General features: G+C 43.5%; 3 protein-coding genes across 4 annotated transcripts in view; all 3 read right to left on the bottom strand.

Annotated features, from left to right (window-relative positions):
• LOC139375102 (aquarius intron-binding spliceosomal factor) overlaps positions 1 to 5617 on the bottom strand; it is a 57582-nt gene extending 51965 nt beyond the window's left edge. Inside the window, exons 1-11 of the mRNA XM_071116561.1 lie at positions 5511 to 5617; positions 5111 to 5214; positions 4599 to 4655; positions 4469 to 4509; positions 4347 to 4382; positions 4133 to 4253; positions 3742 to 3882; positions 3057 to 3125; positions 2725 to 2825; positions 1409 to 1485; positions 231 to 295 (exon numbers count right to left, since the gene is read on the bottom strand). Coding sequence (XP_070972662.1) covers positions 231 to 295; positions 1409 to 1485; positions 2725 to 2825; positions 3057 to 3125; positions 3742 to 3882; positions 4133 to 4253; positions 4347 to 4382; positions 4469 to 4509; positions 4599 to 4655; positions 5111 to 5185 — 783 coding nt within the window. The 5' untranslated portion in view covers positions 5186 to 5214; positions 5511 to 5617. The remainder of the gene's footprint in view (positions 1 to 230; positions 296 to 1408; positions 1486 to 2724; positions 2826 to 3056; positions 3126 to 3741; positions 3883 to 4132; positions 4254 to 4346; positions 4383 to 4468; positions 4510 to 4598; positions 4656 to 5110; positions 5215 to 5510) is intronic.
• Positions 5618 to 6745: 1128 nt separating this feature from the next.
• Positions 6746 to 11107, bottom strand: LOC139375100 (zinc finger protein 770-like). The gene is made up of 2 exons (XM_071116557.1): positions 10984 to 11107; positions 6746 to 10596 (listed from the first exon to the last, which is right to left on the bottom strand). The coding sequence occupies exon 2, from the start codon at positions 10531 to 10533 to the stop codon at positions 7039 to 7041; it is 3495 nt and encodes a 1164-aa protein (XP_070972658.1). The 5' UTR covers positions 10534 to 10596; positions 10984 to 11107; the 3' UTR covers positions 6746 to 7038.
• Positions 11108 to 12711: 1604 nt separating this feature from the next.
• Positions 12712 to 15146, bottom strand: part of LOC139375101 (diphthamine biosynthesis 6) — an 88260-nt gene continuing 85825 nt past the window's right edge. For both annotated transcript variants that reach the window (XM_071116559.1, XM_071116560.1), the window contains exon 15: positions 12712 to 14106. In XM_071116559.1, coding sequence (XP_070972660.1) covers positions 13988 to 14106 — 119 coding nt within the window. In that variant the 3' untranslated portion in view covers positions 12712 to 13987. The remainder of the gene's footprint in view (positions 14107 to 15146) is intronic.

Here is a 15146-nt window from a genome sequence, read left to right as displayed (position 1 = left end):
ATGTTAGAAATAACCTAGAAGTCAACAAAAACCAGTCATTCAGGGACAGAGTTCCATACTCAACACAGATCAAGACCGAAATAGCTGTACAGGTAGGTACAGCGAACTCAAGTGTCTTTGCATGCTCAGTGATTGCAGATATTCAGTTGATCCTATATGAAATGGCTGCCTGGTACCCTTCATAACTACACAACAAGAACATAGCGTCCCTTATAAATGGTGTTACTTACCTCCAGGTCAATCATGAGCTCGATGAACCTCTCGCAGTAGTGCACCTTCTCCATGGGTACAGGGCCTGAGAGAGACAACACAGAGAGACATTCAGATCAGGTAATAAAATACATGGCCATACTCGCTATCACACAGGAGGGAATGGGGGGTGATGATGTGTTTGAGAGGTAGTGCCAGGAAGTGGCACGGGCGTGCATGGAGAACGCGGTGTGTGTGTCTTCCTCAGGCACTGCAGCACACTGGGAGATCAATGTGTCCGTGCTGTGGACCAGGACGATTAGAGTCTGGGTCTCAGCATGACCACCTTCACCCAGCTGCATGTTGGGAAAGATGCTATTCTGAGCATTCAGGTTGGCTAAGGGTAGTCTGGTCACCCTGCTTTACATCACCATGGAGGCTGTGAGGAGGGGGAGCATCTGGACAGGACTGCCCTTTCAAAGTGGGGGTCAAGTTTGAAGGAAAGGATGAACTTTGGGATAGATAGAGGGTTGAAAAAGTGGGTCTCACACCAGTAATGAGGTCTGAGTTGAGAGAAGGCGACAGCTGAGACAGTCACAGAGAGATGAGGTCTGCGCATAGATAAAGACTATCAAAGATCTATGGCTAATCATATACAAGGATAAAATCTAGCAAGTAGCACCTGCCTGGGCTGTCCTCGTCTGCCAATGGTAGGGAAGGGGATATCTAGTCAGTTGCATAACTGAATGCATTCAAACAAAATGTGTCTTAACCTAACCTCTTTGAGGTGGGTGGGTGGGGGGGTGGGGGGGGGGCTGCTTTAAGTGACATCCACTTCATCGGCGCCCGGGGAGAAGTTGTTGTCAGGGGTTAACTGCCTTGGCCTTGAGTAACAACTGTTCCCCGGCCTCAGAACGGCAGATCCCCCCCCCCCACCTAGTCAGCTATGGGATTCGAACCAGCGACCTTTCGGTTACTAGCCCAAGGCTCTTAACCGCTGGGCTGCCTGCTGCCAGAGTAAGATTTGTACCTCTGCTAACTTTTAAAATACATTTGCACAACAAGGTGTGACAACTTTTTCTGTATGAGGACCATTTTTAGCCTTGAGAATCTCTTCTAAGTAAATCTGACCCCCTTCCCTCCGCGGTGTCCTGCTGCTTGTGGGGAATAATGAAACACTGCTTTGCTCATAAATCATAACTGTGTTGCTAAATGTTACCTGCTGGGGAAATGGACACCAGAACACCAAGAAACTTCTTAATGAGAGCAGAGAGGAACGTCCTCTCCATCTTAGCTCTGGAAATAAAGGCAGGGAAATAATAATTAGTGACACACATCACTGTGCCTTTGATGGGACTATGTCTCCTGGTCCAGACACAGGCAGAAGGTCAATGTCTACTGGTCCAGATACAGGCAGAAGGTCAATGTCTACTGGTCCAAAACCAGCAGGCAGAAGGTCAATGTCTCCTGGTCCAGACACAGGCAGAAGGTCAATGTCTCCTGGTCCAGACACAGGCAGAAGGTCAATGTCTCCTGGTCCAGACACAGGCAGAAGGTCAATGTCTCCTGGTCCAGACACAGGCAGAAGGTCAATGTCTCCTGGTCCAGACACAGGCAGAAGGTCAATGTCTCCTGGTCCAGACACAGGCAGAAGGTCAATGTCTCCTGGTCCAGACACAGGCAGAAGGTCAATGTCTCCTGGTCCAGACACAGGCAGAAGGTCAATGTCTACTGGTCCAGACACAGGCAGAAGGTCAATGTCTACTGGTCCAAACACAGGCAGAAGGTCAATGTCTCCTGGTCCAGACACAGGCAGAGGGTCAATGTCTCCTGGTCCAGACACAGGGTCAATGTCTCCTGGTCCAGACACAGGGTCAATGTCTCCTGGTCCAGACACAGGGTCTATGTCTCCTGGTCCAGACACAGGGTCTATGTCTCCTGGTCCAGACACAGGGTCTATGTCTCCTGGTCCAGACACAGGGTCTATGTCTCCTGGTCCAGACACAGGGTCTATGTCTCCTGGTCCAGACACAGGGTCTATGTCTCCTGGTCCAGACACAGGGTCTATGTCTCCTGGTCCAGACACAGGGTCTATGTCTCCTGGTCCAGACACAGGGTCTATGTCTCCTGGTCCAGACACAGGGTCTATGTCTCCTGGTCCAGACACAGGGTCTATGTCTCCTGGTCCAGACACAGGGTCTATGTCTCCTGGTCCAGACACAGGGTCTATGTCTCCTGGTCCAGACACAGGCAGAAGGTCTATGTCTCCTGGTCCAGACACAGGTAGAGGGTCTATGTCTACTGGGCCAGACATAGGCAGAGGGTCTATGTCTACTGGTCCTAATACATGCAGAAGGTCTATGTCTACTGGTCCTAATACATGCAGAAGGTCAATGTCTACTGGTCCAGATACACGCAGAAGGTCAACGTCTCCTGGTCCAGACACAGGCAGAAGGTCAATGTCTACTGGTCCTAATACATGCAGAAAGTCAATTTCTACTGGTCCAGATTACAGGCAGAGGGAGAATGTCTTACTGCTCTGATGCTTTGCCTTCCAGCTTGTCAAAATTCTTCTTGATCAGATTCCAAAACTTTTGGAGCTTGGGAACTTTCTTCAGCTCGTGTTGCAGTCTAGACTGTAAACATGAAAGTGTCTTCATTAATCAATCTTAACGATGCTATAAAAGTAGTAAAACGCAACATTTGCACTAGGAAAGTTGTTTTTGGCTCACCAACCCTATTCCACTTAATCAATCACAATTTGTAAATGTGTAAAATATTGTCACAATTTTAAACATAATGCATATCTAACAGGGTGACAGTTCTAAGGACATAAGAGCACTTGAGATAAGGGGAAGAGTTCTTACAGGCAAGATACACATCCACATGGGAAGTGAGATGAGCTGCTGCACCTGCTCTCTGATCAAATCCACCTCCTGAGAGAGAGAGAGAGAGAGAGAGAGAGAGAGAGAGAGAGAGAGAGAGAGAATGGGTGTGGGTCGGAGAGGGATATAAGGATATTTGAACGTTGGTAGACTAATGGCAAAGCACCAAACTGATTAGAATCATCACAATGAGTTCAGGAGAAGCATAGAGGATGAAAATTGATTTTCAGAGTGAGACTGGTGCAATGGCTACCCATGGTTTTGAGAAGGAGTGGAGAACACAAATGTGCTAGGGAAACAACTGAATACACAATTTGAAGTGTAATACTGTCACCTAGTGGAACCTGCACCAAACTACCTTTATTAAAACCACCTCAAGGAAGTTTTCCTTTTGTTAGCTCATCTTCGTGGCCCTGAGACTACTGGATAGGCGTAAGCAGTAGCTCCATCTAGCTTCAGCTTTGTTGCTTCCACCTATCCATTGTCATCAGGCCGGGGAAAGGGGAGTGAACAAGGTCAGAAGAAAGGGACTCTTCATTCTATGGTTGTTACTAACATACTTTCGCAATAAAACAATGCATTACTCAACTTATATTATGTGGTTGATTCAGCCAATAACTAATTCCACATTTCCAGAGAGGTAGACATTGGTTGGTGTGTGACATACCAGGCTGTTGAAGCAGTGGTCAAGGAAGACCAACAGTACAGTCTGCTCCTTCAGAGTCAGGCCAGCCTCCTCTCCAGCCAGCACGGCCTCCATCACACACTTAAAGAAGTACGGGAAGTGGCTAGGCTCCTTCTTAAACACCTGGATAAAGATAATAAACCAAGGGATAAAGAAGACATGCATTGATATTAGAGGACATTGATCAATGCTTGCTGGATACATCTTCCCTAAGTAGCTGTAACGCAGGGGCTGTCCCTGTACAGCTGACCGCAACACTCATATTCACAACATAACAGCGAGTGTTGTTCAACATGCTAACACAGATAACAATTTGTTACGTGAACCAAAGGATGAACATTTCTGTTTGACAGGCGACTCAATCCATTCTTACCTCCCAGGCAGGGACGTTCTCTCTGAACTTCTCATTGACTATGCAGCAGATGGACATGAGGTAGGCATTACTGGAGACCTCAGGATTATAGTTCACCCACAGGTAGTTCTCCAGGTACTGACTGAGAGGCAGGACACAAATAGCAGCATATTAAAAACATTAAATGACTGATGATAATGCATTGAGGTCACATAAAAAAAGGTCAAAAACCCACCTGAACTCCAACAACATGATCTTCCTAATGGCAAACCTGAAGATAAAATAGCAGAAATGGAGGATTTAAGACAAGTTAACATTACAAAATACTGATGCTATTCAAGAGTTGAGTTCACTCACTTGGACTTGAGAATCTCTCTCTCATAGACATCCTCCAAAACCTGAGTGGGTGACAATTATAGTTTGTTAGAGCAAGAAGACCATCTCCTCCACTATATTCATAACTCAAGTTTGTCAGTAGGAGGCTCACCTTTGGGTCAAATGGTAGTTTATTCTTGGCATGGGGAGCCCAGTATCTGTTAGACAACTTAGAGAAGAAAGAGTGTTATTATAACAGCAATCCACAGTACACCCCCTCCCCGGAAACCCTTCCCCTCCAATTCAAAAAGATGGCAACCAGGGCTGTGTTCAGTAGAAAAAAACGGTGTGCAATGTTCAATCAAACGGAAACGGTTCTGTTCTGAACGACCAGTTGAAAAACGGGGAAGGGTTGTGGAACGCCGTCAGCAACGTAGCAAACGTTGAAACGAACTGAACGCACCCCTGCTAAATTGTGATTCGGTCAATCAATGACATAAAAAAACAAGTTAAAAAAAACTCAGTTCCCGACAGGATGTTAGGATGTTAACAGAGTAAAGTAGCAGCAACTACCAATGTGAAGTCCAGCATAAGCAGAGATGGTAGGTATTTTAGCACAAGTGTAATTGAGACAGCTATTAAAAAGACACAAAGCACTAAAACATTATTTGCGTATATAGTTACCTGTGTGACATATTCTGCGTTGATTTGGGACACAGAGGGCGCAGATGCTTTCTTAGCATGGGTTTGATTCTCCATGTCGGTGTTCAACTCGCTATCTTAATTTCCTGAGGAAAAATTTAACTATAAGATAACATAGCAAACTACTTATTCCAATGACATTTGTCATTTAAAACACTAGTATGCTAGCTAAATCTGGACGAGCTAGCTAAATTGACTTTACAGTACAGCGAACTAGCTAGCTAGTTAATGCTAACATTAGCTAATAACGTTAGAGTAGTAGTAGATTACACTAGCTAGCTAGTACCCGTTATGTTCAAATAGCTGGATATGGTGGCAAAAATGTGTTGCTGATAAAACATTGCTTGTTTATATATAAAGTCAAATAACTGTAGAAACTAACCTTGGTATTTCAAAACATCTGTGTGATTCCCGCTACGCATGTACACAAGCAAAACGATTTATTTGCGACACATTTCCGGTGCGCTATGTTTAGATTCCTAGTGAAACAAGGGATGTAACATAACAGTTCCTACACAAAAAGCAGTGCCAGTACATTGTCAGTATATTCCAAAATCTTTGGGCTCACCCACATGGAAAATCGATCAAGTTTGGGGTCATTTCCATAATATCTGGGGTTATCATTATAGAGTTGTTATTATGGCTAAACAATATTTTAGACTATATAGTGATATGAGAGAACATAGTAGTCTATGAAGATAGGTTACCTGAATCATTCATGTGCTATTAGGATGAACTATGAAGTACCTTTTTGCATAATTCAACAGACAATATAAAATCTCAGAGATAGACATTTATATAGTATAGACACTTTTTTTTCTAAACAAACTTTGATCAAAACAGCTAAGTATGGTTTTACCATTTGGCCATCAGATTTGCTACCAATGCTTCTTATAGGACACATTACTGCACACTATACTCCTCTGTAAACCTGTCATGTCTGTATACCTGTCGCAAGACCCACTGGTTGATGCTAATTTATAAAACCCTCTTAGGCCTCACTCCCCCCCATCTGAGTTATCTACTGCAGCCCTCATCCTCCACACACAACACCTGTTCTGCCAGTCACATTCTGTTAAAGGTCCCCAAAGCACACACATCCTTGGGTCGCTTGTCTTTTCAGTTCGCTGCAGCTAGCAACTGGAACAAGCTGCAACAAACATTCAAACTGGACAGTTTTATCTTAATCTCTTCATTCAAAGACTCAATCATGGACACTTACTGACAGTTGTGGCTGCTTTGTGTGATGTATTGTTGTCTCTACCTTCTTGCCCTTTGTGCTGTTATCGGTGCCCAATAATGTTTGTACACTGTTTTGTGCTGCTACCATGTTGTGCTGCTGTCATGTTGTGTTGCTACCATGCTATGTTGTTGTCTTAGGTCTCTCTTTATGTAGTGTTGTGCTGTCTCTCTTGTCGTGATGTGTGTTTTGACCTATATTTTTCTTTTTAATCCCAGTCCCTGTCACCGCAGGCCTTTTGGTAGGCCGTCATTGGAGATAAAAATTTGTTCTTAACTGACTTGCCTAGTTAAATAAAGGTTAAATAAAACAAAATAAATGGCAATTATGCAGATTATTAAAAAATAACTCTTAACCAATAAATAACACGCAAATTGTTTTTACCATAAATGCCTTGGCTTCACATGACAATTTTATTTTAAACTCTGGAATCAACAAATGACAATAAAAGGCACATTTTATTAAAATCAATCAAATTGTAATTGTAATCTTTCTGAACAGTGTTGTGGGCATACAAAACTAAACTGAGAAAAGAAAGAGATAAATCATATTAGATATAGGTAAATAAAAACATGAATTAAAAAATGTATGCACCCATTATTGTAAATCGCTCTGGATAAAAGTGTCTGCTGAAAGACTAAAATATAAATGTATCTGTTAAGGCCATATTTTATTTGTGTGTGCGTTGGTGTGTTTTTAGATGAGACGCTTGTGTGAAAGTCTTCTCACACACTTTACACAGGAAAGGCCTCTCTCCTGTGTGGGTGACATAATGTCTCTGGAGTTTGGAGGGAGTCTTGAAATCCTTGAAGCAAATTGCACACTGATATGGGCTTGACTCAGTAAACTCAATTAGATTTATTGAGACACATTTATGGACCTGAAGATCCCTTTCCGTTTCAAAAGATGTGATGCATGTGTCACACTGAAATGGTGCGTGAATTGTTTCACACCAGTAATGATCAAGCCTCTCATTTTGGATAACATTATGGCTGTCTGCATCTGCTAGGACTCGATTGGTTTGAACATCCATGTGTCCCCCCATATCCTGTTGCAATGAGGTCTGACCTGTAATCTCATTGCTTTGGACATGAACATTTAGATGAGTAGCAAGCTCAGATGGGGACAAGAAGTGACTGTGACACTCAGTGCGCCAATAGTCTTCACTTTGTCTACTCCCAGATTCCATACTATCATCTGGTATGTCTTGTTTTGCCACAAAGCCTGGGTCTCTTGTCTGTGAAGAATGTTCTAAACCCTCATCAGTGACTGAGCAGTTATCAGAACTGTCTTTGTAGGACTGTGGCATGTCTCTCAGTGTCTTTCCTTGAGCAGAGGCAAGAGTTTCATGGTCCCCAAACCTGCTGTTTTTCTGGACGTCACTACATGTTTTAATCTCATGTGTTCGTTGTTCATGGCTTCTCAAGTGGCAAGGCTGTCTGTAAGTTTTAGTGCAGAAACTGCATTTGAATGGTCTTATCCCAGTGTGTATGAGAAAGTGTCTGGATAGTTTGCTTGGAGTGTCAAAGCCCTTCTGGCAAATTGTGCACAGGTGTGCTTTTCTTTTAACACAGATCACTTTGTTTATAGGCCTGGAGTTGTTGCGCTTGTGCAAATTGTTTTGTATGGATTGTTTAGAAGTCTTGACTATGTTGTTGTCCTGTTGTGCCTCTGCTTGAATATTACAAGTATCCTCAAAATTGTCCTGGAATGGTCTCCAGTCATTCACACCATTCAAATGTAACAGCTCTGTTGTTCTCATAGAACTCGCCACGGGAACTTGAGCACAGACTTTAGAGTACGGATGTTGTTGCTGCCTTCTTAATTTCATTTGGTTTCCCTGTTGAGAGGCAGGTCTGAAGGGTCTCCACTTGTGAGTTCCCTCGTGGACTTTCAGGTGTGTGGTCTGTCTGAACGTTTTTCCACATGCCAGGCATCGGAAAGGTCTCAAGCCAGTGTGTACAAGGTTGTGTCTCTGTAGTTTAGAGGCACATGGGAAATATTTGAAACATAGCAAACACTGGTGTTGGGTATGGCTTGTATTCCTCACAGGGTTGGCATCAGCACCTTTTAAAGCCAATTCAGGACCTATACTCAGGAAAGGGTCATTGTGAACTTTTCCTGCGGAAGGTTTTGCCTGATTTTTCAATTGTAAGTGGCCACTTTGATTCAGTGTTGTTTCTGGTGGCATTTGGAGAGGGAGCCGAAGCTTGGATAGAGAGGATGTTGAACACTGAAACTCCACTTTACTATTGCATGCATTGTGTCCACATGTAAAAGTACTGCCTTGACCTGACTGACTCTCTGTAGGGGAGTTGAGGTGAAAGTTCCTATCAAAATTGAGCTTTTCAGGAAGCTTTTCCTGAAATTGGACACCCACTGGATACCCTCTGTATTCAGTCATTCGACGTGATGGAGGTCTAGAACGCTGAGCATATCTTTGCTTGCCATTTCTGGACCACAGATGAGTGCGGGAGTGGATCCTTAAATGTGTTGGCTGGCGAAACTTCTTCCCACATGTGTAGCACCCAAACGGTCTCTGACCAGTATGGGTCAACATATGCCTCTGCAGTTTGGATGGAGATGGGAAACTTTTAAGGCATGCGAGACATTGATGGTTCAGTGGCTGATTCTTTGTTTTCTGTCTGATCTTCTTACATTGGCTGTTGGTTTGACCAGATACCGGTGTCTCCAGGTAAGACGTTGCAGTTAAGTCCTGCAGAGTGGAAACTGGAAAGTTTTTATCAACTTTGAAATTCAGCTTCCAGTGCTCTGGTTTAACAATAATATCAAGCTCAAATACTTTCGAATCATTAGTCTCTGGAGTAGTCATCCCTTTGTCTGAATTCTGGTATGCATGTTCTGTCTTCGACACAGCATCCCTGTGATCATCCACCTGACTTGTGTTCTGAGATTCATCTAAGGTCTTATGGCTGAATTGGTGCCTCTTTAAATGGGTTGAAAGATGGAAGGCTCTGCCACAGACACGGCACTGAAAGGGTCTTACTTCTTTATGCATCATGTAATGCTGCCTGCGTCTAATTGAACTGCTGAATGTCTTCAAGCAAATGCTACACTGAAAGTGACTGGTACCACTGGTATTCAGCTCCACTTTGACAGGAAGAGGAGACTTTGTTTCCAACTTGTCCAGGTGCTGTGGAGCACTGACACTTATTTCACACTGTAGCTCCATCTCTTTATTAATGTTTCTAGCATTTATTTGTTTTTGTTTGGTACGCCCACTTTGGAACTTTGATATATTATGTGAGGCATATAGGTGGGTTTTCAGGTGTGACACCTGCCTGAATGTTTTCCCGCAGTCCTCACAGGAAAAGGGCTTCTGGCCAGTGTGCGTAAGAAAATGACGCTTTAGTTTGGATGGAGAACAGAACGTTTTTGAACAAGTTGGACATTCGTGGTTCACCCTCATTCTACCTCTGGAAGAGCTCTGCTGAGACCCTAGCATGGGGATAGTCTGAAACCCAGTAGGTTTACGTTCATGTATTTGAGAGTGCATTTTCAAATGCACCCTTAGTCTGAAGGCCTTCCCACAAATGCTACACTCAAATGGTTTTGGATGACTGTGAATTGGTAAGTGTCTCTGAAGCTGGTGAGACGAACTAAAACACATTAGGCAGACTGTACATGTGTGGACATTGTCTGTGTGCCACGCACCGTTCTCCATTCCATCAGAGTCGATCATGTTATCTTGCACTATTACATTTGTGAAGCCATTTCCACTTGGCAGAGTGCTTTGTTGGCTGATAAAGCAACCATTATCAGCAGGTGGGATTAGTTCAGGTTGCGGTTCGATCTCTGTGGCTGTAGTGTACTCTAGTATTGTCCTCTGCATGGGACCATCTCTTTGAAAAGACACTGTAGGCAACAGTGGGGTATCGGTAGTCAAATAATGTCCTGATTTCCTAAGAGATGGATCAAGGTTTGTAGGTACTGATATGGGATGTAGCAAACTCTCTGTGGGTGGACTCCAATTGCGGTAATTCCCTGTGTGAGTCTCAGAGTGCTTCTTTAAATGTACAGATTGTCTAAAGGCTTTTCCACAAACGAAACAGATAAATGGCTTCTGGCCTGTGTGTATGAGATAGTGTCTCTGGAGTTTAGAGCCACTCGGGAAACCCTTCTGACAAACGGAGCACTGATGCATTGTTGCCTTCTTCGTTCCTATGATGCTCCACAAATGCTTTATGATTCTCCTTCATTGAACAATCTAGGAAAAACATAAACACAGTTTAAATACAATGTTTTTATGGGTGTATACGCATAGAATAGGCTATTCAATAATACAGAATATATTGAATCAATCTCAAAAACAACTGCATTCTTCAACCGAACAACATCAAAAAAAACTTGGCCACCCGGGAATGCAAATCCATTAATTATTCACAGCTTTCATCATGCTCTTGTAATAAAATATGTCAGCCGATCATTAAAACTCCTATTTAACATAAAATAGGCCTAACTTGAGATGTAGTAACATATTAAGGAAAGTTTGATTTAAGCCAGAATGACACACTAAAGATGATAGTTTGCTAACCTTAACTAATGTTTCATTTAGCCTACCAGTTACACCACGATAAATGCATAAAAGACTCACCAAGCACGAGTCCGGCTGACTGTTGTTCTCCAGAATGAGAAACACAAGAAACATGTACGCTTTGTGATCCAGAAAACGGCGATAAATTGAGGTTAAGCGACAACAGCGTTCAAAATTAACTGTGTCCGTCTCTCAATAATGCTCGGACGGAAACAGCAAGACTTATTTTAGGTTCCCACACTACCGTCACTTCTGCTCGAACGTCTACTTTAGTGGCAGTATCTATAACGTTTATTTTATTTAACCTTTATTTAACTATCCGAGGTGATAATAACAAACCAAAAACTTCGCAGAAATCCACTACAACACTTTGAACGAGTTATTTGTAATAGGATTGTGGATGGTTTAGCACACCAATGGAGACACAAACTAATTACACAGCCTCATCTCTAGATTTATTTTTTACTGCAGATTAAGATTCTATCCACAATCCAAATCTGCCCCGGACTCATTGAACTGACCTAGACACTGTATACTGGCACGATCAGTCATAGACACACCTGTCTACAATCAGTCAGAGATAATAAAAAATAGTCAAAAAAGGGGAAAAGGTATTGGAAATCCAACTATAGAAGTATATGTTTACCTCAGCCTCTACTTCGATGTCCCACATCTTGTAGTTTAATTCAAGATTAACCAATTAACCGAGTGGCTTTCTAGTTTTGAAGATGTCTGGAAGCTTACTGTTTACTGCCTGAGATCAGTCACCCTTGGATTAGGTACTTGACTAAATACTTAGAGATGCAAAAATACACAAATAAATAGACAAACAAACTGTAGGCCTCCAGGAAACTCAACTGAGCCGCTTATTTGTCTGCAGTTCATAAAATCAGCCACAAGAGGGATGCACACACCACTCAATAAACTGCTTCATCATCAAGCTGTATGAAGGAGTACATGTCAGTGATACTGGGAAACGCTGGTATTCACAATTGTGAATCAAGAAACACAAATAAGAACACTTTCAAAAAGATTCAAAACATGATAATCATATAAATCACTGTGGATTTGTGGCCAGTGTCTGAAGCCCCAGAGATATCCTGACAAGCTCTCCCCCACTGTAGACAACTGCCAGGGGGAAGGGAGCAGCGACACAGTCAAAGTCCATGTGCCTGGCCACAATGACATGAGCCGCAGGCTGGTACACTGCACACAAAGGACAATGTTAGCCACGACAACTACTAGCTTGTGTGTGAGCTGGCTGCCAGTTTCTTAAGTAGACAATGTAGATTTTTTTTAACACACAAAGAAAGAATACAAGGAAAAATAAAAATGTCACCCTGTCTTTATTCATTTTTTGAGAGGGCAGAGGTGATAACATTGAGCAGTTAGTCTAGACAGACAACACAGTCTGTACAGTAGCCTTACTGTATGTGCAAGCCCATGTCCAGGGGTGTGACAACATGCTTGATGTCTCTGCTTGTGTCTGTCTGCATGTCTGGGAAATAATCGCTTTCTGTGGTGATCGACAAGTGGTTGTCTGTCTGTGTTTGGCACCAAATGTTATGGCTGGGCCATTGTTGACTCATTCTAAAACGCTGACATTATCCCTGTAGGCCTACCACATTCAGATTAAAGAGTGTGTAAAACAGGATGTAGGATTGTACCAACCACAAGATTCCTACCTTGGGGTGTCTACCCAGAGAACTGCTTGGTATTTCAATAAGGCAAAGGAATGCTTTGGACTCCCAGTTCAACAAAAAAAAAGAGAAGAGTAAACTTCCAACATGTGTTCAGCATTTTAATAAGTAACTTATACACATTGTTCAATTGAGCGGTGCTGCTGTTTTATACATGATTTTCCCTCTCAAGGTATATTCCATATGTGCCCTTGCGTTTCCTTTAGGTAGACTAAACCTACATGGTGAATCTTAACATGTATTATAGTGGTGCGTTATTTTGCTCAGCCTCATAGATAATTGCTTGTCTGTTTTTTTTTTAACCTTCAATAAAATCTTCAGGCGCTGTTGGTTGCCTCTATTGTTAAATTTTTGATAAGAGCAATGAAAACAACAGATAGATAGATGGTTGAGATCAATAGCCCACTCTGCTCCCTCCATCACCAGCACAATGGAGAGGATAGAGCCTGAGTAAAGATGCATTCCAATTGAGCTCGTCAATACGGTTCATAATGTTTGAGAAAATAAATGTTCCAGGAGCAATAGTTAATGGTGTTGTTTTCTTCACGCACGCACAAACACACACACTATATATAGTGCATACCCACACACACTCTTCTGCTCTCTTTGTGTGGACTCCAGCCCTGCAGCTGTGTGTAGGCTAGAGGAACGACCCTCTCCTATAAACCACACTGTGTTAGAATCAATGGGCAACATCAAGAGGCTTAATCTTTTCAGGTGCTTGGTTCTGATTGCTTATTGTAATAACCAGTCTCTGGCCGTGCCAAACACCAGGCAGACACAAACAATGCATAACACCCTAAAAACAAATCAATGTATAGCTTTTCTACAACCTAGGATTTTATTAGGGGTGTTAGCTTGCTAAGTGTGAATCTATTGATAACAGTGGAAGATGCAGGGATATATAGTAGCTATTAGCTCGTGGTCTGGGATACACTGACTGCAGCTCTCTGGTGCTCTGGCATTTGGGCTGTACTGTCCTGTACTGTACTGTACATTAGATCTGTCTCATAAATGCTCTCTGTTTCAGAGTGACAGCTGTTGGAAGCCTTGTTTGAAGGATACAGTGGATTACTAGCCTAGTGTCTTAAGTAAGCCTCTATACTCATATGTACGCAATTATACATATATGTACAGAAACATACTACATCAGCACATTCACACACGTCAATAACAAATAGTAAGGCCATCAAGCAAAGGGTTGGTGTGTGTCCAAATGAAGTCTGTAATATAAGTGGTCTCTAGGAACATTCAAGTCCCTCTCTGGGTGGATCATGGTTCCTCCTTTAGCATTCTTCTAGAGTTGTAGTTCTGTGCAGTGGATGGGGGAGAGTGGTTTCTCTTGTCCATATAGGTCTCACTCTCTACAGACTGAGCCAGCAGGACAGGTGGAGGACAGCAGAGTCAGGCAAGTCTAGGACTGGAGCAAAGGCCACAGATGGGCTGGCCTGGCCTAGAGTGGTCCTCAAACATTCCTCAAGTCCTGGGAGAGAGATAGAGGCGGTGAAGTAGGGGGTGAGAGAGAGAGAGAGAGGGGGGGGGGTTGGTAAGGGAGGGAGAGAAAGGCGGGGGAGTAGGAGGAGGGAAAGAGAGATGTGAAGAGAGAAAAAAAGTTGTTAATATCATCTGACTTCCCCATTGAAAAGCTGTAAATCTGCTTGTACCTCAGGATCTTAGGATCAGGCACGAGGCCCTAAGATGTCCGTCCCAGTGGGGCTGCCCCGGGACCGAGGCTGCACTTAACCCTTCAACCAGGGAACACAGGCCCATTCACAGAATATTGACATTCTCAAATCCCCGGCAGATTGTATAGCCCCCCATTCAACTCCCTGCAGTGCAGACATATGGTCAGCAAGGGCTGGACTGTAAGCTACTGAACCCACACACCCCCTGCCCAAGACACACAGAATACACACACAGGCATTCTAACACACACTCACACACACACACACACACACACACACACACACACACACACACACACACACACACACACACACACACACACACACACACACACCCCTACATCCCAAACCCCTAACCTACCTCCCCAACACACACTTAAACCAATGAACAAATGAGCAGCAGCTTGTTGTGGGGGGATCTAGTGGAATAGATCCTGCACCCCCTGTCGTGTTGGGATGTAAGGAAGCTGTGTTGGGACGGTTGGCTCTCAGCTTGAGCGGAGCTGAGAGATTGTTCGAGAGGGTTAGTGTGTTGGTGTGTGTCTACAGACAGACAGGCAGTGGACATGTAAGAGTGTCTTTGGCTGTCTCCTTGTTGACAGCCTGTCCATTTAGCAGTGGCCCACTGGGATGATGTGGCCGCCATGTCCTCTCCTGCTCCTCAGCCCCTAATAGTCACAAGTGTTCCCCTGGCCTCGAATGGATGGCTTTCATGGGCTTGTTAGTTCCATAGGTCTAACAGTGTGTTGAGTGTGTCATAGTGTGGTCACTGGGATGTGATATGTTGTTGGGATGTGGTAGCTAAGTGTATCTAGATATCAGTTGGTTGGAACCATTG

This window comes from Oncorhynchus clarkii, chromosome 19 (genome assembly GCF_045791955.1).
Source record: "Oncorhynchus clarkii lewisi isolate Uvic-CL-2024 chromosome 19, UVic_Ocla_1.0, whole genome shotgun sequence".
NCBI lineage: Eukaryota > Metazoa > Chordata > Actinopteri > Salmoniformes > Salmonidae > Oncorhynchus > Oncorhynchus clarkii.
The sequence above is the reverse complement of the archived record's forward strand: the minus strand, read 5'-3'. Positions and strand labels throughout refer to the sequence as shown.

Excerpts from the sequence above, each read along its gene's own strand:
- LOC139375100 (XM_071116557.1), bottom strand. The coding sequence starts at position 10,533 with ATGCATCAGTGCTCCGTTTGTCAGAAGGGTTTCCCGAGTGGCTCTAAA.